The following is a 27,699-nucleotide window of genomic DNA, read 5'->3' as shown; positions in this document are numbered from 1 at the left end:
AAGAATGATATCGTCAAAGCCCTAAATGACAAAAAGCACTATTTCACATGGCAAAGAAACTCAGAATCCTAACATAAAAGACAGTAAAATCTGGAGTTACCATCACAAACGTCATGCTCCAAACAAGTACATAGAGTAAGACCATGGAAGTGGAAATCTTAATACCAATCAGAATATCTTCCACCATCCTTTTTCCCCTTTCTCTATATTTTCCCCTTTTTTTTTGGTTGGCTGGGAGGTCTTAGGTTCCCACCATAGTTGTCAGTGCATATATTCCCATCAATTTTGATTATCGTATGATATTCTTTTGGGCCCAGGTTCCCGCATTTAATTTAAGAAGATCAGTCCCCTGACTAGAGTTGGAAAGAGCTATAGAAAGAAAAAAATGCTGGTTCTTTACGTAACTGTGTCTGTATTTAGAGTTGTACACCAGTTAAAATGAAGATGTGTTGTTTTCTTAACAATAGTTTCTCAGAACTACATTCAAGAGCAGAATGTCACAAAAATGAGAAGGAACGAGCAATATCAAGGTAACAGATTTCCTAGTGACAGAATGTACAAGTAGCAAAAGATAATGTTGTCCATATTAACCTTACCTTTCTAAAATATTCAAGGGCATCTGTACTAACTTTGCATAGATCTGCGCAAAGCTGGACACCAGTGATGAGGACTCCATGGTGCTTCTCTTTTAGCAAGGCAGCTACAGGGTTAACAAAATTTTCGGCTAGATCTGGGACCTTCTTTATAATTCTTATAGAACAAAGTGCTGCCTACAGTAGACCAGTAGACCAAAGTAAAGTGAATAGATGTTGGTAACAAACATATGTGAGTAACAAAGACACATCAGACCACTAGTACTTAAATACACAGAAGAGAATACTTAAAGATCGATGGATTACTTTGAATAATATGCATAAGTCAATCTTGTTCAAAGGAGGCCACAGAGAAATAGGAAGAATGCAAACTAGAATTGGAGCCCAAGAGGATCGATTTTCTTATATGACAAACCCCAACCATAACCAAACCCCTCTTCTCCGCCCTCCTATGCAGGAGTAAATAGTGGCCCTTTCCCACTTTGTTTCCTTGGTGACTCCAACCTCCAACATCACAGTTGGAGGTAGAAGTCCTTTCTTAGTGGAGCCCAAATGATAGTTCACAAAAAAAAAAAATACGGTTGATTATGGGAAGGACTCATATAAATGCACGGTTCCAAAAGGATCTGATGAGATATGCCCACAGACCTAATGGTAATAGCTACTGATAAAACAATGAATGGTCTGCATTGGTGACTAAACTAAGCAAAAGTAGTCTGAGTCTGCTTTTCCCCGTATTTAATTTGATTCTGGAGTCAATTTTCTGTTAAGCGATCAATGTCAAGCAAGAACATTTAATTGCCTAGGATAATCAATTGTCAATTTCTCATCCATATTTATTCCCAATTCCTACATGGAGTTTGATGACAGCTCTGCTAAAAGTATAATACAAATTTCACAATCTAGGATAGCATAAATGAAGGCTTCAATTATAAAGACTCCATCTCAACATTTTACAAACCAGCAAAGTGCTGATCTGAAGAACAGTCTCCATATTACTGTTGGTCAGGAAAAGTCACCTTCTAATAACAAATCCTGAAATTCCTGATAAATTCCTTGTTTCTCATGCACAGATTGGCTCAGACATCATAATAAAATTGAGCAAGTTCACTTTCTCTAACACAACACATGGAAATTCCTATTAAGTTATCAGTGTTTCCACGAATGCGTTAAGCATTTTGTTTTTTCCTTTTAACTCACCATCCCCCCAGTTCTGTACAGATGGACCTCAACTTTAATTGATCCATCAATGTTTCTTTAAGAAATTAAAATTTAACGAGTTTGTGTGAGCAAGCTTAATCCCACAGAACTTCACATTGGAATGGAACTTCAACAAGTTAAAAGAACTTTATCTATTAGCAAGAGATATAAGATTTACCTTCTTTCGGATATTAGGATCTCTAAACTGAAGTAACCTTTCAACTTCAGGAGCTAAATCACGAGCCATTTCTGCTGAACAAATGTTTCCCAAGGCGCAAAGTGCAAGTCCAACAATATATTGGTTGGTGTGATTTAGATCTCTATTAAAAGTTAAGGTATCTCATAAAATCAAATTCCATCTTCCGAACGAACCGACCAGCAATAGACTTTTCTTATTCTATTTTTTTCTCTTTTGGGGGGACAAATCAACTTGTTTTTGAAAGAAACAAAAGAGAAGATATGAAAAAACCCTTCTCCAGCAATTCTCTCTTCAATCATTTTAATTTGGTCTAATTATTCAAGTGACTTCTATTAATGTAGAGAAAGAAAGAAATTAAAGAAAGACCACAATAAAAGCAGTAAGTCTGAAATGGATACTGTTTTATAGAATTTGTAACCAACATTAGAACTTCTTGTCTTTCATCAAGCAGCAACATTAGACCAAGATATCCTATTCGTTTCTCTGGGAATCCCGGAGATGCAATTAACTTCAAGCATTCCATTTGACCAAAATGTGTAGGGTAACCAAGCATGTGAATAAACATTAGTTTTGCAAGATTACGATGTCTATAATCTGGATCATTTTCACTGATTGAAGCTCTAATAGCAGCACACTCCTTTCTTACTACGCCACGCTCTTCTGCTGCAGTTTTGCAAGCACGGATAGCCCGAATCATGTCCCTGCATCGGAATAATAAGGGTACATCATCATCTTTATCACATCTACGCTATCTTATGAACTAAGCATCTTTAGTTAACCAAACATAATCTGCCACAGAAACTTAGCATCAGAATCCTTACACACTTTTTCTTTTTCCTGTGGGAATGGTTGTGCAAGGATGGGATAAATAAAATGATATAGTCAGTCAGTAGCTGAAGAGAAATCTTGTTTCACAAAAAAATATTGTAATGCAGGTAATTCCTGTTTCCTGAACACTTTCTGTGAGAATAAAATAATCTTTAATGGGTTACACCTCTTAGGATACATCCACACTGTTGCCTTACCCATCAGAAACAATTCCAAAACTAAATAAAGAGAAAGAATAGCAAAACTGTTCTATATCAGATGAAATGTAAAGCATCATGCAGCTAAATAAAGAGAAAGAAAAACAGATCTATTCTATATCAGATGAAATGTCAAGTGTGATGCTGCTATACGACAAGGCTGCAGAGGCGCCAACAAAGCTGTAAAACCATCAATCCAGAGGTAACTGAAACCATATGTATAAGTGTTACATGTGACCTGGAATATGTAGAAAACAGAACACATTTAAATTAAACCAAACTAAGCTAAAAGTGTTTTTATATTAAGTAAAAACTTTTAGTTCAGTTTGGTTTAATTTAAAACAAATAACCTGCCAACTACCAACTCTTGTGAAAACTAATGGGAGTCCAAAAAAGAAGCTAGCAAACTGCCAACTTGGACAAAACTAAAACCACAAGTTCGCAGAATAATGTGTAGACAAACACAACAACAACAACTACTATGCCTCAATTCCAAACAAGTTTGAGTGAGCTGCCAGCTCGTGCAGCCAAGAACTAGTAGCATGCTTCAGTGTAGAAAAGAATAACCAATCACATAGACTCATGAAAAAACACATTTTTTCATAACTTCGAATCTCTAGATTACATTAAGCAAATCCTTACATCTGAAATATCATTCCTCCATAGCTAGTCAAATATCATATACAGATAACCCCAACTTTCATACTTATTAGCCATATTTTATATTAGTGACCAACAATTTTTTCAAAGCACCATACACTAAATATAAAGGTTATGGAAAATCCAACATCATAACAAGCGACGATGTCCACACTCTCACTTCTAAGGCCAAGTCATCGAGGAAAAGAAGAAACCAGCTCTTAGAGAAGCCACCACCAAAGGGTTTGAATACTATGTAAACATGATATCAAGCAATAAGACAAAAGAACAGACAACGTGGCACATTGGGAGGATCCTTCAGTTTGATCTTTCTCTCAGATTGGCATTACAGAACAATCTGAAAATGGGTGAATGCATTTATATGTTTCATTTATCAGCAATCTAGGATTACTATGAAGCTTCCTGTGCTAACAAAATAATGATGGAAGTTTCCATACATATCTTGATATTATACACCTCACTTGTGGGACTATACTTGGTATGTTGTTGTTATCTCGATATAGATACAAAAAAAGGAACATGTGGCTGATCTTTATTTCTTATTTTTTGTCCAGATTGCAAAGTCTAAGACTAACAATCCAATGATGAGAATTAAAGAAAGGGTAGAGAAAAAACAAGCAATTAAATTTTGATTGCTATAAAACTAGTCTTTCTGGTGGTAAAAGACAAAAGCTAAGATTATAACTATCTAGTTAATAGAATTAAGGCCACTAATGGTACTAATCACTACAATACTGCATTCTAGGGAGCCACATCACATAACACTTGCATGATATTATTGCTTCATAGCTGCGCAGGTCATCTACTCAACACCATATTTCATGGTTTAACTTTAAAGGACGCCGGATCATGGATTTTGAGATTTTGGGTGTGTTAGCTTTGGAAAAAAATCCAATTTTTCCATGCTCAGCTGGACAAAATCTTTGGAAAACATTTTCTCTAGGAAATTAAGTTCTTAAAAATAAGGAAAATGGCTTCCCTAATGAAAGTATGGACAACAAGTTTCACAAATGGTATTCCACATTGATTCTGTCCTCCCCACCCTCCATCACACCTTATCTTCAGCCCTACCCCCATTGCCCCATCCCCACCACCCCACCCCTCACCCCCAACTTCCATTGTATTTGTCTAGATTATAAGCAAATGTTTTTAGGATAATATGTTTTGCTTACAAACCAAACAAAAGAAAATAAGTAAGAAATCCACTTATTTTCCTAGAAAATATTTTCCTTCAAGCGGAACACACCCTTTGTGTCCACTGTCCAGTATAGGTATGATCAGCATTTGCATTTTGATCAAACATCCAATTCCAATAGTCCCCTCTTTCTCTTAACTAAGCCCAGAACCAACACAGTTCCAGACTTTAAGCTTAAACCATGCAACGTCAACCATTTCTGAAATGTTGTGTTTCAGCAAAGCACTAAACCAATAAACCCCATGGACAATTTCTTAAAGAAGAAATTGAAAAAAAAAAAAAAGTTTAAATAAAGTGACAAGACAATTATTAATTCAAGCTTAAATCCCTTACAACCAAGTAACATATTACCTGAAATATCCCTTAAATAAATGCAACATTAACCCAAACATGGGTACCAACCAATTACCAGTAATACACAACAACAATCATCCTCAATTCCAAACTAGTCAGGTGGACCATATAGATCCTCTATGAAACAATGGAATTATGCAACTAAGAAAAATAACAATGACAATGACAATGACAATGCGGGAAAATGTGGAAGTTGGTACAATACTAACCTGAGACGCGTGCCGGAGGAAAAGGGGTTCATGATTGGGTCCGTCTTGAAACTATGGGAAAGCTCGATCAGATCCAGGAGTGCTGACTATTTTAACTGTTTACAAGTTGATTTAATTGCAAAATGAGAGCAGAAGCTATCAATGGAGATCTGGGGAAGATGCAATTGAAGGATCTGAGAATCAATCAGTTGCTTATTGGGTTGAAATTGGTCGTTTTGGATCTGGAAATGAACAACAACAAGAAAGAGAAATAACAGTGTCAAGATGATTTTATGCAAAATTGAATTGAATGAACAAACTCTGTATCACATGGAAAAAAGAAAAAAAAACATACTGTACAAACAAACTGGTGTAATGCCTTGTTTTTTCGTTTTTTTCGTTTTTTTTATTTTTGTTGCTTTGGTGTCTTCCTCTCTTTTTTTTCTTTTTCTTATATTTTCTTTAACTTTCCTCCATTTCAATTTGTTCTTTTTTTTCTTCGTAATCCGATTTTAAGAAAAAAGATTATTTTTCTTTTTTTATTAGTTCTTATTTCAATTTTCTAAATTATATGTTTAAGACTGAAAAATTAAAAATATCTTATTACATGCTACATCTTTTAAATTTAATATCATAAAATTTTAAAAATAAAATTACTTTTTTTAAAATTGAACTAAATCTATATAAACAAAAAATGAATAGAATATCACGTAAGCGGTAAGTATATGGGGCTTTGTTTAAGACCAACATAACCTTAATAAAAGCTACAAAGTTCGAACTCATTTAATAAAAGTACTTTATCCATTCAGTATTATATTTGGCACAAAATTAGTTGTCACAATCAAAATTTTGGAATGCTGATAATACATATCTCAATCCTATTGGTAAGTAAATTCATGCCAAATATTTGATTAATTTCAGAGAAAGTGCAAATTAATAACTCAAATAGAGAAGTAAGTCCTAAATAATTTTTTTCATAAAACAAGTGTCAAAAGCGAAAAATACTAAAGTAATATGTCAAAACCTGATGACACAGTACACATCTTTAGGATCTCGAAAATATGAAATATGTTATGAAATTATAGAATAAGAAGAAGAAAGTAGAGAGAAGAGGAGATTTATTATTTCTCTGGAGGGATATTTAGAGATTTTCAGATCTAATTTACAATGAAGGAAAACCTCTTTATTTAGGGATAAGGGTCAGAAAAATATCTCAACTTTGGTCAGATTTGCCGTTGCGATACTAAACTTTCATGAGGACCTATTACCTCCCTAGATTATTAATACCGTATTTTTTACCCACTGAACTATTTAATAGTGTATTTTAAAGGTATATATGTGTCCACGTGGACACATTACTATTTATAATTTTGCATTATTTTTTATGTCCACGTGGGCAAATATATATGTTTAAAATACGGTATTAAATAGTCTAGGGAGGTAATAGATCCTCATGAAAGTTTAGTATCGCAACAGCATATCCGATCAAAGTTGGGGTATTTTTCAGACCCTTATCCCCTTTATTTATAAGGAAAATCTAACTTGGTCCCAAGTAGGATTCCTAACCATACCCTAAAAGGACTCCACATAATAGACATTCACTATAATACAAATACTTTATAACACTCCCCCTGAATGTCTAATTCATAAATGGCGTGCCTCGTCAAAAACCTTACTAAAAAATCTTTAAAAAAAGAAAAACTCTAGTGAAGGAAAAGAGTACACATATCTATTAATACACATCTAGGCTACCCATTAAAAACCTTACAAGGATAACCCGGTGGGACAAAACCTTGTAAGGGACAATGTATATTAACTCCCCCTAATGAGAACATCAATCCAGAGACTTGAATCTTCGCATTCCAAGCTTGTGCACCATCTTTTTGAAAGTTGCAGTTGGTAGAGACTTGGTGAATAGGTCAGCCACATTGTCACTTGAACGAATCTATTGCACATTTATATCACCATTCTTTTGGAGTTCATGTGTATAGAAAAGCTTTGGTGAAATGTGATTTGTTCTATCTCTTTTTATGAATCCCCCATTAAGTTGTGCTATGCATGCTACATTATCTTCATATAAAGTGGTGGGTATTTTATCACACTCCAAACCACATTTTCTCGAATGAGATGTATCATAGACCTTAACCACACACATTCTCTACTTGCTTCATGAATAGCTATTATCTCAGCATGATTTGATGAAGTGGCTACGATGGACTGCTTTGTAGATCTCCAGGATATGGCAGTCCCCTAACATATAAACATATAGCCTGTTTGTGATCGAGCTTTGTGTGGATCTTATAAATATCTTGCATTAGCATAACCAGCAAGATTGGGACTACAATTGTTAGAATAAAATAAGCCCATGTCAGTTGTCCCTTTAAGATATCGCAATATGTGTTTGATCTCATTCCAATGTATCCTAGTAGGAGCAGAACTATACCTTGCTAACAAATTAACAACAAAAGTTATATCAGGCCTTGTAATATTAGCAAGATACATAGGTGCACCAATTGCATTAAGATATGGTACTTCAGAACTAAGGATTTCCTCATCCTTTTCTTGTGGTCGGAATGGATCCTTATTCACATCAAGTGAACGAACAACCATCGGAGTACTTAATGGATTCACTTCATCCATACAAAATCTTTTCAACACTTTTTCTGTGTAGGCAGATTGATGAACAAAAATACCATTTGTCAAATGCTCAATTTGCAAACTAAGACATAATTTTGTCCTTCCAAGATCTTTCATCTCAAATTCATTCTTTAAATAATCAATTGCCTTTTGAAGCTCTATTGGAGTTCCAATAAGATTTTTGTCATCAACATAAATAGCAAGAACAACAAATTCGGGTGTTGTTTTCTTATTAAGACACATGGACAAATTGCATCATTTGTATAACCTTCCTTAACTAAATACTCACTAAGACGGTTATACCACATGCGTCTAGATTGCTTCAAACCATATAGTGATCTTTGCAATTTCATTAAATACATTTCCCGAGATTTTGAATTACATGATTTAGGCATCGTAAATCCTTCAGGAATTTTCATGTATATCTCATTATCAAGTGATCCATAAAGGTAGGTGTAACCACATCCATCAAATGCATTTCATGTTTCTCATGGACTGTGAAACTTATGAGATAACGCAATGTTATTGCATCCATAACGGGTGAGTATGTCTCTTCATAATCGATACCAGGCCTTTGTGAAAATCCTTGTGCCACAAGGCGTGCTTTATACCTTTGTATTTCATTTTTCTCATTTCTTTTACGCATATAAATCCATTTACAGCCAACAGATTTAATACCATTAGGTGTTTGAACTATAGGTCCAAAAACTTCACGCTTGGCAAGTGAATTCAACTCTGATTGAATTGCTTCCTGCCATTTTGGTCAATCATTTCTTTTTCGACATTCTATAACAGATTGAGGTTCAAGATCTTCATTATCTTGCATGATTTTTGTTGCAACATTATATGAAAAGACATAATCAACCATTGTTTTTGATCGATTCAGATTAGTTTCAACATCTCTTAAATTTATGGATTGTTCATTATTTCCTTGAGTTTCAAGTTCATTGATTCCTTCATTATATATAATTATTCAAATTTTGAACTTCCATATGAGATTCTTTCATAGTGTCATCTTGGCATTTAATCTTTATTTTTCTAAGATTTTGATCCTTAGGACCCAATGGTCTACCATGCTTTAGGCGTACTTTTGACTCATTAGCTATGACACTAGTGGATAGTCCTATAGGGACATCAAATCGAATTGGGACATTCTCTGCAGAAATATGTGATTTAGTAATCCTTTTCAAATATGTAAATGAGTCTAGCATTTGATTTGCAATTTTCTGGAGAAGAATATTCTTTTGTACTTCTTGCTCACAAATAGAAGAATATGGATCAAGATGAGACAATGATAAATTTTTCCACAAATTTTCTTGTTTTATTTCACTATTTTCTCCCCCTAATTTTGGGAAAACTGTCTCATCAAACCGACAATTTGTAAATCGAGCAGTAAACATGTCTCTAGTCAATGGTTCAAGATAGCGAATAATGGAGGGTGATTCAAACCCAACATATATTCCTAACCTTCTTTGAGGGCCCATATTAGTGCGGTTTGGTGGTACCACAGGCACATGTACAACACATCCAAAAATTCTTAGATGGGATATATTAGGTACTTGACCCATAACCAATTGCAATGGAGAAAACTTATGACAATTTATCGGTCTGAGACGAATAAGTGTTGCAACATGCAAAATTGCATGTCCCCACACAAAAGTGGGCAACCTAGTTTTCATAAGCAATGGTCTTGCTATTAATTGCAAACATATAATTAATGACTCAGCGAGACCATTCAGTATGAACATGGCAACTGGGTGTTCAACTCGTATCCCAATTGATAGACAATAATTATTAAATGATTGAGATGAAAGCTTTGCAGCATTATCAAGGCGAATAGACTTAATTTAATTATCAGAAAACTTTGCCCTTATTTTTATTATTTGTGCCAATAATTTTGCAAATGCCAAGTTACGAGATGACAATAGGCACACATGAGACCATCTAGAAGAAGCATATATTAGAACCATAAAGTATCTAAATGACCCACTAGGTGGGCGAATAGGTCCATAAATATCCCCATGTATACGTTCCAAGAACGCAGGGGACTCAATCTCAACTTTCGTTGGTGATGGTCTCACTATTAACTTGCCTTGATAACAAGCAGTACAAGAAAATTCACCATTCAAATAGATGTCCATTTGAATTTTCTACAATTCGTCTCATTATTATAGACCCAGGATGTCCCAGACGATCATGCCAAAGTACATAAGTATTGGAATTAGTAAACTTATTTACTATAGAATGTGCCTCAATTGCACTAATTCTTGTCCAATACAAGTGATGCTTATCGTGACCAATGACACTAACCTACGGTACGAGTGTCTATGGTCGTCGATAATATAGTAACCCAACCAACGGTTGGGGTCGTGTCCCAAGGGAGTGGTTTTGAGAATTTATAGAAAAATAAAATTTAGTTCTAACTAGTCAGAGCTAAGGATATTAACGATTAAAAACATTGTAAAGTAAAGGGGGACACAAAAGTGTCAAATATTGATTTGGGGGTTTTGTCACAAGTGTAATAAAAACAACAAAATTTAAAAGGGAGATCAAGTATGGGGGGACGTTCTTGGGGTGTGACTGTTATATATATATATTGATATAAATCGTTGGGTACATGCTTTCGATAGGAAATTTGCAAGATAATAGTGACTAGGCTAAGCTTTAGATGGAAATAAGTTCCCTCTCGGGAAACTTACCCCATTTCAAATGGGTTCCTCTCGGACACCCATTTGCCGCATGAAGGCCAGCCTACGCTTTACCTCACTCACTCTCTCGAGCTGAGTGTTAGGATATGGGACTAGGGCTCACCCTTTCGGGATGAACCTCATGTCGACCCACTCATTAGGCCATCAGTCTAGCGGTCTTGGTTTTGCGACCTTTCTCTTTCGAGCAAGCCGAAAACACATGGATGGTTTTGTATTTGCAACTACAAAACCATTAAATTAAACCACAACCACTAGGTGAAATCACCATTAAAATACATCTAACCTATCAGCAAGCAAGACCCAACAATAATATCAACACATATTTGCTAAATCATACCCCAAGAATGTGGGATTTTAGCCAGACATCAAGAAATAAACAATTATACCAAAAATGATAGCAAAATCAAATGGGTATAAATAATTAAACATTAATGTAAGCAAAGGAAGAAGAATAGAGAAGACCCACTTCCAATTTGGGGAAGATGAACTCCTTTCTTCAAGTCTCCCAAAAACCCTCTCAAACTTAGAGTAAAAATATCAAAAAGTACTATTCTATGTGAAAATTATAATAATTGTTCGACTCTTTACTAAAATTAATAAAGAGTTTAGTATTTATAGACTTCAGAAAATAGTCCTAGTGGATTGCTCGGCGAGGTTAGTCGAAATCACCGATTAACTCGGCGATTCGCCGTTTGGTGTAGTTCGTCGCCGTTTTGCACCAACCTCAGCATCGTTGTGCTTTGTGTCATTGGGAGACATAGTACTGCTCCCTTTTCCGCCGACTTGATCCTTTTCTTCAGGGCTCAGCACATTGGAACAAAGAGCGGAGTGTGTCCTTTCGGCGAATCGCCAAGCGTGCTTGGCGATGCTCAGACTTCTGCTTCTTCGTTCTTTTCAACCTCTTTGTTCCTTTTTGCGCCTAAATGTCCATGCTTCCACTAAATCTTCAAATACCTGAAACCTAAGTGTTTTCATCAGATATTTAGAATAAATAAGGATTTGGGACACTATTTCTATTAAAATAAAACCCTAAATGAGTCCAATTTGTGGACTCATCAGCACCCCAAACTTAAACTTTTGCTTGTCCTCAAGCAAACTCAAGTTCAGCCGTTTTAAAAGAGTGTCTCAAACAGTGCTACACAAGACTCAATCATGAATGCACACAACAAGACTCAATTTACTTATGCAATGATCAATTGTGTACTTAGAGATTCAAGTTGTGACACACCATTACCAAAGATTTTCATGCTCACAATACTTGCTACTTGTGCAAGTTCAAGCTCAACAAAAAGTATCTAAATGCCCTCACATAAAGAATGATTCCATATTCACACATAGAGGTTAATCAATTCAAGATCAGGAATCAGATGCAATGCTCACACTAAAAAAGAGGAACACAATGCATGTTTTCACCCATAGGCTTGCCCTTATTTTCAAATCGATCTTCGGTTCGACTCACTTGAGATCAAAAAGGTCTTTCTATGGCTTGTAACGGGACCGAGTGTAAAGATATGGTCATTTAGGCTCAGTGACTTTTTCCTCATGAGATGTGGTGTTTTCAAAACATCCCCTTCTTTTCCTTTATCAATTCTTCTTCAAGTGCTTCTAAGTCATCTTTTTATTCACCTACATGGATTGCTTGGAAACCCAATTTCTTTTGTACTTTTATTCCACAACTCTTCTTTTTCATTCTTTTCTTTTCTTTTTCTTTTCCTTTTTTTTTATATATGGAGGGTTTCCATTTTTTCGTAACACCATGGGTTAAAGGGGACTTTTCTTGCACTCTTTGACTTCTCCTTTTCCTTTTCACCACACCTCCAACTTAGGCTTTTGGCCTAAGTTGGCAATTCACTAAACCACAAATCAAGAGGATTATAGGTGGTGATCAAGTAAGGTCTAGGGTTCATCAAGGTTCTTCCAAAGAAAGGTAAGGCTCAAAGGGTGTTCAAGAGAGTTTCACACGCTCACAGGTAGGCCACAAAAGAGGTATATGTCAAATTTGGCTCACACTTTTCCAAAGTTACCTAAGATCATTTCAAGAGCACACCTTACTAAATCAATTAGACTAATGGGGAAAATTCTAGGTTTATTCATGCAAGGTTCAAAGTAAGCTCATCACACAAGGCATCGACACTTAAGTCAAACAAGACCACACACTTTCGCTAGTGTGCAACGGTCATTACAAGAGAATCAATTCGATAAATGGCTAATCACAACGCGATGCAAAGAGTTCACATATTGTCTATGCAACTTCATTTGGTCTCATCGTAGTCGTACATTCATGTTCGTTCAATTGAGAGCACTATTCAAGTCATCGGTATTGATCGAAACAGAGGCTCATTTTTTTGCAAAAGAACAACCACATTCAACTCACGAGGGGTGGCAAAAATGTGCAAAAAATTCAAAAAAAATTGGAAGGGCCAAAATCATTTTGCAATTAAAAGTAAGTGGAGCCTTAAGCTCAAACATCCACAGAAAAGCAATATTTAACACAATAATAACTCAAAGCCCAAATACATAGCAAAAACACGAGTCACAAACAACACACAAAAGGTGGGCCTCACCCCACCACAAATAAAATCAATTTGTCCTCAAATGTAAATAACAAACATCCGAAAGTACAAATAGAGAATAACAGAGAAGGAGGCAAAGGATAATCCTGGTTAAGCAGCTGATGCTTATTGTGACCAACGACACTATCCTACGATATGAGTGTCTATGATCGTCGATAATATAGTAACCCAACCGAGGGTTGGGGTCGTGTCCCAAGGGAGCGGTTTTGAGAATTAATAACCAATTATAATTTCATTCAAGTTAGTTGTAGTTAAATACATTTGCGATAAAAGACATTGTAAATGCAAAAGAGGTGACACAAAAGTTTCAAATAACAAAAGGGGGTTTGTAAAAAGTACTAAAACAACAAAATAAACAAGAAAATCAAGTATGGGGAAAGGTTCTTGGGATGTGACCGCAATACAAGTAGAGATAAATTGTTGGGTACATGCTTTCGATTAGAGATTTGCAAAATAATAATGACTAGGCTAAGCTTTAAATGGAAATAAGTTCCCTCTCAGGCAACTTACCCCGTTTCAAATGCGTTCCTCTCGGACACCCATTTGCCGCACGAAGACCTGCCTACGTCTTACCCCACTCACTCTCTCGAGCTGAGTGTTAGGATATGGGACTAGGGCTGACCCTTTCGGGCTGAATTTCATGTAGACTCACTCCTTAGACCATCAGTCTAGTGGTTTTGGTTTCGCGACCTCCCTCTCGGGCAAGTCAAAAACACATGGGTGTCTTTGTATTTGCAACTACAAACCCTTTAGATTAAACCACAACCACAAGGTGAAATCACCATTAAAATACATCTAACCTATCAGCAAGCAAGACCCAACAAGAATATCAACCCATAATTGCTAAATCACACCCCAAGAATGGGGTTTTTAGCCACACGTCAAGAAATAAGAAATTATACCTAACATGATAATGAAATCAATTGGGTATAAGAAATTAAACCTTGAATTAAGCAAAGGAAAGTGAATAGAGAAGACCCACTTCCAACTTGGGGAAGAAGAACTTCTTCTTCAAGTCTCCACAAAACCCTCTCTAAACTTGAGAGAAAAATATTAGCTAGAATATGTTCTAAAGTGAAAAATAATAATAATATGTTCCACTCTCTATATCTCTAATTCTAAATAGTATTTATAGCTTTCACAGATTGTGCTGTGGAGGATTGTTCGGCGACATTAGTCGAGATCGCCGATGAACTTGACGATCCGCCTTTTGGTCAGCTCATCGCCTTTAGTCTCTTGCCTTTTGCATCCTCGCATTCTGGATCATTGGGCGGTACAGTACTACTTCGCGGAACTGATTGGCGACCCGCCGACTGCTCCTTTCCTCGCCTTTTGATCCACTTCCTTCAAGGCTTCGCGTACTGGAACGAAGGGAGGCTCATGTCGTTTTGGCGACTCGCCAGGTTAAACTTGGTGATCCGCAGGATTCTATTTCTTGTTCTTTTCATCCCTATTTGCTCCATTTTGCGCCTAATTGTCCATGCTTCTTCTAAAACTTCAAATACCTGAAACTTCAACATTTTAATTAGGTATTGAGGTAAAACAAACATTCAAGGACACTATTTCCATTAAAATAAAGCCCTAAATGAGTCCAATTTGTGGACTCATCAACAACCCCAACTTAAACTTTTGCTTGTCCTCAAGCAAACTCAAGTTCAGCCGTTCAAAAAGGGTGCCTCAAACAGTGCTACACAAGACTAAATCATGAATGCAGACAACAAGACTCAATTCACTTATGCAAGGATCAATTGTGTACTCAAAGATTCAAATTGTGACACACCATCACCGAAGATTCTCATGCTCGCAATACTTGCTACTTGTGTAAGTTCAAGCTCAACAAAAGTATCTAAATTCCTTCGCACAAAGAATGATTCCATATTCACACACATATATGAGTCAATTTAAAATCATGAATCAGATACAATGCTCACACTAAAAAAGAGGAACACAATACATGTTTTCACCCATAGGTTTGCCCTTATTTTCTAATTGACTTTCGATTTGGCTTACTCAAGATCAAAAAGGTCTTTCTAAGGCTTGTAACGGGTCTGAGTGCAAAGGTATGGTCATTTAGGATTAGTGACTTTTTCCTCGTGAGATGCGGTATTCTCAAGACATTCCCTTCCTCTCATTTATCAATTCTTTGTCTAGTGCTTCTAAGTCACCTTTTTATTCACCTTCCATGAATTGCATTGGAACCCAAATTTCTTCTGTACTTTATTCCAATTTTTTTTAGGGGTTCCATTGTTCTGCAAGGAAGATTTCTTATAGCATTTCTTGACTTCTCCTTTTCCTTTTCACCACACCCCAACTTAGGCTTTTTGTTCTAAGTTGGCTATTCACTAAACCACAAATCAAGAGGATTATAGGTAATGGATTAAGTAAGGTCTAGGGTTTATCAAGGTTCTTCCAAAGAAAGGTAAGACTCAAGGGGTGTTCAAGAGAGTTTCACACGCTCACAAGTAGGTCACAAAAAGAGGTATATGTCAAATTGGCTCACACTCTTTAAAATTGCCTAAGATCATCTCAAGAGTACACCTTTCTAAATCGATCAGACTAATCGAGCAAATTCTAGGTTTATTCATGCATGGTTCAAAGTAAGCTAATCACACCAGACATTGATACTTCAGTCAAACAAGACTAGACACGTTCGCTAGCGTGCAATGGTCCTCACAAGAAAATCAATTCGATAAATGGCTAGTCACAACGAGATGCAAAAAATGCACATATTGTCTATGTAACTTCATTTGGCCTCGTCGTTGCCGTGCATTTATGTTTGTTCAATTAGGAGCACTATTTAAGTCACCGGTATTGATCGAAATCGAGACTTAAATTTTTGCAAACGAACAGCCACTTTCAACACAAGTGGTGGTGAAAATCCTTTCGAAAGGATCAAAATTATTTTGCAAGTAAAATGACAGGAGCCATGAGCTCAAACATCCACAGAAAAGCAATTTTTAAAACAATTTAAAAAAGACATCCCAAATATCAAAAGAACACACAAAGGTGGGCCTCACCCCACCACAAAAAAAAGCGTTTGTCCTCAAATGCATGTAGTAGTATCCAAAAGTTTAGACAAGTAAAGATAGAGAGAGGTGAAGGGGAATCTTGTCTACACGCTTGCTTCATCTATCAGAGCTGCATCCGTTTGAAACTTGACAATGGCCCCCGAATTGTCATTCTGGGTTTTATTGGGTTCCTTTGTTCTAGCTTCTGCAACGGTGTTAGCTTCGACCATTCTATCCAAATCATGGGCCGCCAAGAAGGAATTCGCGGCTGTGTATAATCCGCGCCTCTATGAAGGAATGGCGGGACCAATGGGAATTTTCCTACTGGCACTTGCTTTCTTAAGCTCCCTTCTTTCTTTGGCCAGTTCTGCTATCTTTTTGTCTCTTTTGAAATCCCTTACTCTTACTTGTCGGGGTGGCCTGTCTCTTCCTGCAACTTTTGGTCTTCCCATTTCTGCAAAGGCTTTGGGACAAGTTAGAAAGTATTTAGACAGAGCAGGAGTCTGGTGCGCATAAAATCACCTTGCCACACTAGTTGGTGACATGCTTACTCACTTGGGTTAGTTATTGAAATCTGTGCATAATGAAACTAAGGGTGCAGGCAAGAAGGGCGATTTAAAAGACCTCTCGACGAGTCACCAAAAATATTCAGCGATAGCAGGTTTCTCACCGATTTTAATAGATTAAATAACCCAACTTTGCTTTAAATGAAAAGCGACAAGGGCAGTTCGGCGAATAGTCGAGTGATTCGGCGAGCTAAGCCTAACTCGCCAACTGACTCAACACGCTTATGTTCTACGCGATTTCCAGGCTCAACCCCCGCAACCCAGGTCAAAGAAACTCAAGCCCCTATAGCACAAACTCATAATAAAACCCATAATAGTATCACACCCCCGCAGTCAATTAATTCAAATTAAAGCACAGTTGATTTGGATTCTACCAATTACGCAAAAATATTGATCAATGATGTATGAAATGCCATCAATGCGGGGATTCAGGGTGCATCTTTGTTTTCTAAGATGGATTTGAGGTCTGGTTATCATTAGTTGAATATTAGGGGTTCTAATATCCCTAAGACAACTTTCAGAACTCGTTATGGGTACTATGAGTTTTTTGCGATGTCTTTTAGTTTAACTAACGCCCCTAAAATATTCATGCAGTTGATGAACGAGGTGTTTCAACATTATTTGGATTCCTTTGTGATAGTGTTCTTTGATGACATCTTGGTGTTCTCCAAGATTGGGGAGGATGACGATTGACATTTGAGAATTGTACTCTAGATTTTGAGGAATGATAAACTTTATGCCAAGTTCTCAAAGTGCGAGTTTTAGCTTGATTCCACAGCATTTTTGGGACACGTGGTGTCCAAGGAGGGTATTCGGGTAGATACATCAAAGATTGAGGTAGTTAGAGGTTGGACTAAACCTACGTCAATTATTAAGATACATAGTTTTGTGGGACTTGCAGGCAACTACAGACGATTATGCAAAGCTTCTCCACTATTGCATCTGCTATGACCAGATTGACTCAACAGAGTATGAGCTTCCAGTGGGTGATGAGTGTGAGGAGAGCTTTCAAAAGTTTAAGACCTTTTTGACTTTGGCTCTTATATTGACTTTACTTGAGGAGGGTGTTGACTTCACCATTTATTGTGATGTTTCTTAAGTCCGGTTAGTTGGTGTTTTCTGATGTAGAAAGGGAAAGTAATCACCTATGCTTCTAGATAGTTGAATACCCATAAGAAGAACTACCGTACTCATGATTTGGAGTTGACACCTGTAGTATTTGTGCTTAAGCTTTGGCGACATTATCTATATGGGGTACATTGTGAGGTGTTCAGTGATCATCGGAGTCTTCAGTACATCTTTAGCCAGAGATATCTGAACTTCAGGCAGCGTAGGTGGCTTGAGCAATGTGGTGGCCGATGCTTTGAGTAGGAAGACTTCTAGCATGGAAAGTCTTATCACTATTAGTGCAGATAAGAGAGCATTGGCTAAAGATGTTCAAAGATTAGCCAACAATATTGTCCAATTACAAATTTCTTAGCAGACATGTGATTTGATAGCATTTATAGAGGCTCGTTCTTCCTTAGTTGAGCAGATTTGTGAGTGTTAGTTTGATGAAGAGAAGTCATGTCTCATTCGAGACAAGGTGGTGAGAAGGGAAGCCAAGTAGGCTGTCCCTAATTCTGAGCGTATCTTGAGGATTTAGGGCAGGATCTATGTGCCAAAGGTGGGCGAGTTGATTAGATTTATTCTTGAGGAGGCACATTGTTCCCAATATTCTATCCACTCAGGGGTGGCGAAGATGTATCATGATCTAAGCGTGCATTATTAATGGTGTGGGATGATGAGAAATGCAGATTTGTTTTGAGGTATTTGACTTGTGAACAGGTTAAGTGCGAGAACCAGTGGCCCGAGGGTATATCTCAGAGGATGGTCATTCCTACTTGGAATTAAGAACGGATCACTAGGGATTTTGTTGTGGGACTACCTACCCCGGTGGGTGATTATGATTCTATTAGGGTTATGGTTGATTGGTTGACCAAGTCTGCTCACTTAATTTTGGTTGGGGTGAAGTATACGATAAAGAAGTTAGTTGAGCTTTATATCAGTCAAATAGTGTGACTACAAGGAGTCCCAGTTTCTATTGTCTCTAATCGAGATTCTTTGTTCACTTCCCATTAGGCATTTCAATATGGTTCTAGTACTCAGTTAGATATGAGTACAAGTTTTCACCCTCAGACAGATGGTTAGTTTGAGCAGACGATTTAGCTGTTGGAAGACATGCTCTAAACTTGTGTGATTGATTTTTGTGCTAGATGGGATCAACATTGGCCTTTAGCAGAGTTTACCTACAACAACAATTATTACTCTAGTATTTAGATGGCCCCATTTGAGGTGTTTTATGGCTAATGGTGTAGATATCAGGTTGGATAGTTTGATTCAGTTGAGATAGACTCATTAGATATAGACTTTCTTAGAGATGTTATCAAGCAGGTCCATATGATCTAGGGTAGACTATTTACAACCAGAGTTGACAGAAGAGTTACGTTGATCAGAGAGTTTGAGCCCTAGTGTTCATGGAGGGTGACCATGTTTGGCTCTGACTGTCAATCATAAAGGGTGTGATGAGGTTTGGAAATAAGGAAAAGCTTTGCCCTAGATTCATTGGTCCTTTTGAGATTTTGAGTCGCATGGGAAAGGTGGCCTACAAGTTGGCCTTGCCGCCTAGCTTGCTAGTTGTGCATCATATGTTTCATGTCTCCTTGTTTTGGAAGTACGTGCCGGATGATTCTCATGTACTTTCCCTTGATTCGGTTGAGTTGGGTCCAGATTTATATTTTGCGGAGGAACCTATAGTCATTTTGGTAGGCATGTCCGAAAGCTTAGGAGCAAACATATTGCTTCAGTGAAGGTGTAATAGAAGCATCATTCAGTTGGTGAGGCAACTTGAGAGACAAAGTAGGATATGCGTGCGAGATATCCTCAGCTTTTCAAGGCTTCAAGTATTTTCTTTTGCTTTTTTTTCAAGGATGAACATGATTTTTAATGGTGCATAATGTAATGACCCGACTGGTCATTTTCAAAAAGTCTTATGAATTTTCCATTTCCCCCATCCGACCTTGACCCCGAGTCTTTTATGTTTGAGTTCTATAATATGGTTTTAAACTTTGAGTTAAGAGTTGAGAATTTTGCAAGTTGTGATTTCTAAAGGCTAAGTTGCTTAAAAGTGGTTTTCAGAGTCTTTGGGAGTATCGAGTGTCGGAATGGAATTATGTCAATTCTATTAGTTATAGAATGTGAAATCTGGTCTATGAGAGTTGTCTGTTTATTATTTAGAGTGTTTGTCAGGATTTGAGGTCCTTAGTGTAAAAATTGTGGAAATTTATCCTTTGGGTTGACTTTGGTCAAAATTCGGGGTTTGGATGCTCGGATCGGAATTCTGAGAGTTTTATTGAATTTGGGGATGATTTTAGGCCTTGGTGAAGTCTTCATGCATTTTTCTGAGGTCCTGAGCTTGTTTTAGACTTTTTAGTCATTGTGCTAATTTCTTGTGGTTTCCATAGATGTCGAGTCAATGAGACCTTGAATTTTTGTTTCAATGGTTCCATTGAGTTTGGACGTCGAATATGATCAATTTGCATATTTGATTTGTGTGCACGGGGTTCCAAACGAATCCCAAGGGTCTTTTTAGTGCCTTCAGAGTTGGTTAATGTTTCTGGTATTGTAGTCCTCGCTCTTGCGGAGGGCCTTCGCTTTTGTGATCTCCTCTTTGGTAAAGGTCGGCTCACAAAAGCAAGGCTGACCTTTTGGGCGGTATTTGCTTAAGTGGATCAGGGATCGCTTTAGCGAAGGTCGTTTATGTGGAGCTTGGTTTGTAACAGTGAGACCTCCAATTTTGGTGGGGTTCACTTAATCTAACCTACTGGTCGCTTAAGCGACATCCGAGAGGGGTTTTGACCTGCCATTTTTGAGGTTTAAGCCATATTCTCCATTTTTGAGCTTGGGAAACCCTTGGAGGCGATTCGTGAAATATTTTCTTGTGCTAAATCACTAGGGTATGCTTTCATGACCCTCAAACTTTTTTCCCTATGATTATTTAAGGATTTTAACATCAAAATATGAGATTTTGATTGGTAAATGGTAATGTATTTCAAGAACTCAAGTTCTAAACTTAAATGGAGATTGTGAACTAATTTTGATTCCTTTTTCAAAATGGTTTTCACCATTGAGTTTCCAAAGACTTGAACATCTTTTTCCAAGTATTAAATTTCAGATTCAAATTTTCATTTTAGAATTGAGTTTTGAGTTGATTGACCCATACCATGGAAATTGATGTGGGTATTATTGTTTCTAAGAAATTATTATGATTACTTGCTTGTATATAGATTGTGTGGCTTCAGAAGTGATTCGGAAGGGGAAAACTCAACTCTTGAAATAATTAATTGATTGGTTTAAAGGCAAGTTATCTCTTAAGCTTTGTAATCTAGTAGAATTGTCTACATCTCTTAATTGTATGTGTGTTAGGTAGTAATTGGGAATGAGGTGAGGGGTTTATTGCTCCACTTGATTAATGTTAATTAATAAAGAAGGGGTAAATAATAGGGTTTCGTGATGATAATGGCAACTTTTTACTGCCTTATTATGACCCTATTTGATTGATTAGGGAAATGCCTTGATGGCTTGAATGTGTGGTTGAATTACATGACTTATTGTCTCTTTATGTATTGTGATACTGCTTGCGTGCATTGATTGTTGAACATGTGATGCGACATGTGATGATCATTGATGTCGAGGTCTTTTCCGACTAATGCTTGTGATGCCGAGGTCATTTTCCGGTGAGTGTAATTAATATAAAGTCGACGGGAAATGGTTCCGGCTAGAGATTTGATATAAAGTCGATGATAACTGGTTCCGGCTAGTGATTTGATATAAAGTCGATTAGAAATGGTTCGGGCTAGTGATTTGATACAAAGTCAATGGAAAATGGTTTCAGGCTAGCGATATGACATAATGCCAATGGAAAATGGTTCTGGCGAGAGATTCTTGAGTTTTGATGCATTTTGATGCTTATGATTGACTTATTGGTTAATTTTGATTGATTTATTTGATACTTGTGTTCGATCATGAATTTGCCTCTTGAGAGAAGACAAAACTATGTGAATTTAGAAGCATACATTAAAACTTATGGATCTAGTAATATTAAAACTAACATGTTGTCCCAACATATTAATATAGGTTCGAATGAGCAAGTACAAAATTATAAGAAATTGAACAAATTGACCAATGACTCAATCAAACATCAAAACATATATATGCGAAATTTTTTATGGATCAAACGACATGAACTGATCGACATGATTTCTCAAAAAACCATGGTGGCACAAATAATTGAATTTACGAACCAAGATCTATATCTATACAGATCTCTAGTCTAAAATGCTTATCCTAATTTCAATAGTAAAAAAAGTGAAAAGAATAAAACTCACCAATTTCGCAAGAATGCAAAATTGAAGAATTTTTTTATGTAGTGAAAATGAATGGTCAAAAGAGGTGAATGATGAACATATCCTAATAAAAGAGAAATATTTATTATTCAATGAAATGAACAGTTGAAGGGGGTAGTGTTTAGTTAATTAGGTGATTGTAGCATTAATTGCTACATTAATGACATGGTTTAATATTTTTAAATAGATTCCATGCGGAGAAATATATGTTAATTTTGATTGATTTATTTGATACTTGTGTTTCGATTACGTGATACGTGTTGGTTGTTGGCTTGTGACTTTGGACTGTGAATTTTGAGGCCTTGTGAATTGTATATTGTAGAATTGTTTGGTTTGGCTGATTTCTGTACAGGTTGTAGTTTGAGCAGGGTCGACTAGGATGAGAAGGAATATTCGAATTCTAGATAGGTTACGTTGTTTATTAAGTTTCTTGCTGGGTACCATGTTGTTGGTACTCACTCCTTGCTTTTACACCTGTGTAGGTTCCTAGATCGGACTCATGTCTTCTTCTCCTCCTCCTCCTCTTCTTCTCCTCCACCTCCTCCTCCTTCTTCTACCTCTTCTTCTTCTTCTTCTTCTTCTTCTTCTTCTTCTTCTTCGGCTTGTCAAGGATTTCGAAAGGTAGTTGCTTGTCGTTCTGGCGGGTCCTCTTGTTCCCTTACCTCATGTTTTATTCTACTTGAAAAACAAAAATATTGAGACTTGTATTTCAGATTCTGTTTTTACATTATTGGCTTATACTCACGACAACGAAGTTTTGGGGTGTTAATAGAGATAATAATTTTTCCGCTTTTATCTTGTTCTTGCTCTATCTTTATGCAGTCCTTTCATTTTGTTGGATTGAGGCTGACTTGTCTTGGTGGGAATAGACAAGTGTCATCACGTCATATTTGGATCGTGACACATTTTACCCAATCATTTCTTGAATTTACCTAGAAAATAAACCCCATGCATGACCATCAATATGATATATAGTTTCAACTTTCAATGGTATGAATAAAATAATCAATTAGTTAAATGAAGGCAAGACACAATCTCAGTTATGAAATAAATAAAAAAATCGATGAGTTAAAAAAGAACAAGGGAAAAATCACAAGCATAAAATTTGATGTCATCTCAATCATGAATTTGCCTCTTGAGAGAGGATAGAGTTATGTGAATTTAGAAGCATACATTAAAACTTATGGATGTAGTGATATTAAAACTAACATGTTGTCCCAACATAATAATCTCAGTTCAAATGAGCTAAGTACAAAATTATAAGAAAATGAACAAATTGACCAGTGACTCAATCAGATATCAAAACATATATATGCAAAAATTTTTATGGATCAAACGACATGATTTGTCAAAAAAACATGGTGGCACAAATAATTGAATTTACGAACCAAGATCTATATCTATAGAGATCTCTAATCTAAAACGCTTATCCTAATTTCAATAGTAAAAAAAGTGAAAAGAATAAAACTCACCAATTTCGCAAGAAGGCAAAATTGAAGGTTTTTTTTATGTTGTGAAAATGAATGGTCAAAAGAGGTGAATGATGAACATATCCTAATAAAAGAGAAATATTTATTATTCAATGAAATGAGCAGTTAGGTGATTGTAGCATTAATTTCTACATTAATGACATGATTGAATATTTCTTAATAGATTCCAAGCGGAGAAATATATGTTACTCTATGAAAATGAAGAATTAAATTGGGTGAATGTTAAATATATACAAATATTAGTGATTGCAGTTAATTAAGTTTTCAAATAACTTTTCAAGCAAAGAACTCTTGACTATGCAATGAAAATGAACAATCGAAGGAGTGATACTTAATATATATGTAATGACCCGGTCGGTCATTGTTGTAAAGTTATGTGAATTTATCATTTTGTCCCTCCCGATATCAACCACGAGTCTTTTATGATTGAGTTTGAAAAGTTGGTTTTCAAATTTGAGTTAAAAGTTGAGAATTTTGTAAGTTTTGAATTTGGAAAGCTTATATTATTAAGAAAGTTGATTTTGGAGCCTTTTGGAGTTTCGAGTGTCGGAATGGAATTTAGTCGATTTAATTTGTTATGTAATGTGGAATCTAGTCTTTGATAGTTTACGATTTTAGTTTCTGAGTCTTTTTGATGATTTGAGGTCCTAAGTTGTGAATTTGTGGAAAATATAACATTTATTTTGACTTTGGTCAATATTCAAGTTTCGGATGCTCGAATTGGAATTTTTAGAGTTCCATTAGATTAGGAGGATGATTTTAGGCCTAGGTGATGTCTTTGTTAATTTTTGAGAGGTCCCAGACTTGTTTTAGCCTTTTTAGGCGCGAGTTAATTTCTTGTTGTTTTCATGGATATCGGGACAGTGGGACCTCAGATTCGTGTTTTGACGATTTCATCAAGTGTGAAACGTCGAGTAGAATTCATTTTCATATATGGTTTGTGTGTATGAGGACTATATACCGAGGGTCCTTTTGATGTTTTGAGAGTTTGCTGAGTTGTTGGTGTCTGGGCTTTGCATATGCGAGTGTCCTGTTGCTTAAGCGACTTCCGCTTAAGCAAATGATGTATCAGTTAAGCGACATTAACTTTAGTGAAGGAGGCTTCGTTTTTTTGATGCCTGAGCTTTTTGAGGGTCACTTTTGCGACACTTGAAAGAGTTTTTTGGCCTGCAAATTTTGGGGTTTAAGCCCTATTTTCCAATTTTGGGCTTGAGAAATCCTTGGTGACGATCATAGAAAGGTTTTGTTAAATCGCTTGGGTAAGCTTATATAATCCTATAACTTCATTTCGCTTTGATTATTTATGGGTTTTAACATCAAAATATGATATTTTGATTGGTGAATGATGACCTTTTTTCAAGAACTCAAGCTCTAAACTAAAATGGACATTTTGAATTGTTTTTAAGTCCTTTTTCGAAACGATTTTCCCTAATAACTTCTTAAAGCCTTGAGTAATGTTTTGAAGTATTAAATTTTGGTTTCAAATCTTAATTTTTGAATAGTGTTTTGTGTTGATTAACCCATTTTTCAAGAGAATTTATATGGGAATTGTTGTTTTCGATGAGTGATTATAGACATGTGATGTCCAAGAAGGGTATTCGGGTAGATCAAGCCAAGATTGAGGTGGTTAGAGGTTGTACCAAACCTACATCGATTACTGAGATCCAAAGTTTTGTGGGACTTGAATGGTATTACCGGGGATTTGTTTAGAGCTTCTCCGCAATTACATCTCCTTTGCATAGATTGACTCGGTATAGTTTGAGTTTCCAATGGTATGATGAGTTTGAGAAGAGCTTTCAAAACCTTAAGACCTTGTTGATGTTGACTCCTATTTTAACTTTACCCGAAGATGTTGTTCACTTCACTATGTATTGTGATGTTTCTGGAGTCGCATAAGTGGAGTTTCGATGTAGAATGACAAGGTGATTACCTATGCTTCTCAGAAGTTGAAGACCCACTAGAGGAACTACCCTACCCATTATTTGGAGTTGGCAGCCGTAGTGTTTGTACTTATGCTATGACAACATTAGTTGTATGGAGTTCATTGTGAGGTTTGCTGACATTAGTTGTATGGAATACATTACGACAACATATTAACTTTATCAATCATGAATCTACCTCACAATATGAGGGCAATGATGACCTGAAAAGAGCTAACTTATCTTATCCTCAGTTGATCTATAATGAGTAATGAGATTTATGCATTTTTCTAACCCAATAGAAAACCTATATTCACTGTTAAATGATTCTTTTCAAAAATACAAGTAAAGAACTAAAAGATTAAAATGAGGATAAGTCATTAAGGTGCCAATTTATATGAACATACATTTTCATCAAACGAACTATTGTAGACTTTAAATAAAAAATAAGTGTGTCCACTACTAAAAAAATCACTATTTTTTCATAAAAATATTTTTACTGAAAACTATTCCGTGGATATTTCCATAGAAATCTGATTGAACCAGTGGGAAATAAATAATAATTGTATTTTTACTCGAAATAATTAGAAAGATTACCAATATTTTAGTGTCAATCTGTTTTCCAACGTGAATTTTGTTAGTGAGTTGTTTATAGATGAAAAATTTGTTTTTCACAAATTCTGACTAAATTTTGGTGGGAAAGTCTTTTTGATTTTAGTAAAGGTCTCCCTCTAAACTAATCAACGAAAAAAGGTATATAAGGCGTGTTGACTCAATTTAAGAGAGCCTTGACATAACTGATAAAGTTTTTTCCATGTAATCATAAGGCCACAACTTCGAGGTGTGAAATAAGTAATGTTTAAGGACATTATCAACTGACACTAGTTCAGTTCAAGTGCCATACGATCACGTGTAGTGATATAACCCAACCAAGGGTTAGGATCGTTCCCACAGGGAGTGGTTTTGAGAATTAATAGAAAAATAAAATCTGGCTCTAATTAGTCATAGCTAAAAATATTATTGAATAAAAACATACTAAATCAAAGGGATGACGCAAACGTCAATTATCAATGGGGGGTTTGTATTATGCTAATAACAAAAACAGTAAAAATATAAGAAAATGAGATAGAGAGACGGGATTCTTGGGATGTGATAGGAATACGGGATAGATAAATTATCGGGTACATGCTTTTGATAGTAAATTGTTAAGTATGTGTGACTAGGCTAGACTATAGTAGGGGTAAATTCTCTCTCGAGCAACTTACCCCGAATCAACTCGGTTTCTCTCGAACACCGAGTTGTCGCGTTAAGCACAACCTCTGCCTTAGCCCATTCACTCTCTCGAGCTAAATATGTGGGAAAAGGACTAGGGTTCACTCTCTCGAGTTGAACCCATGTCGACCCAATACCAACGACTATCAGTTTAGTAGTCTTAGTTTTACGACCTCTCTCTCGAACAAGCCAAAAACACTAAGATGAAATCGTATTAGCAGCTACAATCCCATTAAGTTCATACACAACTACTAAATGAAATCACATTTAAACAAATAATAAACCATCAACAAGCAAGACCCAACAAATAATCTAACCCATATTCACAAAATCACACCCCAAGAATTGGGGTTTTAGCTAGACATGTAAAAAAGATAAAGATTTATACCACTATCAGTTTCCATCAACTGGGTATGAAGAATTAAGTCTTAAAACACGTCAGGAGTGAAGAATCTTAGAGACCCACGTCCAATTTCTTGGAGTTGAAACCCTTTGAATCTCAAGGTCTTAGAACAAAGTCTCCAAAACCTTCTAAAACTTAGACTCTTTGAAAAACTGTTAAAAGTTCTAATAATAGTAGTGATATGATATTAAGCTAGAAATTTAAGCAGGTATTTATAGTGTTTGAAAATTTATGCTGCAGCGGATCACTCGACGCAATTAGTCGG

General features: G+C 36.2%; 2 protein-coding genes across 3 annotated transcripts in view; both read right to left on the bottom strand.

Moving 5' to 3' along the window:
• Positions 1-5,757, bottom strand: part of LOC125835014 (AP-1 complex subunit gamma-2-like) — a 49,663-nt gene extending 43,906 nt beyond the window's left edge. For both annotated transcript variants that reach the window (XM_049514153.1, XM_049514154.1), the window contains exons 1-4: positions 5,436-5,757; positions 2,391-2,693; positions 1,972-2,113; positions 597-770 (exon numbers count right to left, since the gene is read on the bottom strand). In XM_049514153.1, coding sequence (XP_049370110.1) covers positions 597-770; positions 1,972-2,113; positions 2,391-2,693; positions 5,436-5,467 — 651 coding nt within the window. In that variant the 5' untranslated portion in view covers positions 5,468-5,757. The remainder of the gene's footprint in view (positions 1-596; positions 771-1,971; positions 2,114-2,390; positions 2,694-5,435) is intronic.
• Positions 1-27,699, bottom strand: part of LOC125835017 (probable alpha,alpha-trehalose-phosphate synthase [UDP-forming] 9) — a 205,919-nt gene that overhangs the window by 713 nt on the left and 177,507 nt on the right. The window lies entirely within an intron of this gene.

This window comes from Solanum verrucosum, unplaced genomic scaffold, assembly GCF_900185275.1.
Source record: "Solanum verrucosum unplaced genomic scaffold, falcon-dt-bn FXZP01000058.1, whole genome shotgun sequence".
Taxonomy (NCBI): Eukaryota; Viridiplantae; Streptophyta; class Magnoliopsida; order Solanales; family Solanaceae; genus Solanum; species Solanum verrucosum.
The sequence above is the reverse complement of the archived record's forward strand: the minus strand, read 5'-3'. Positions and strand labels throughout refer to the sequence as shown.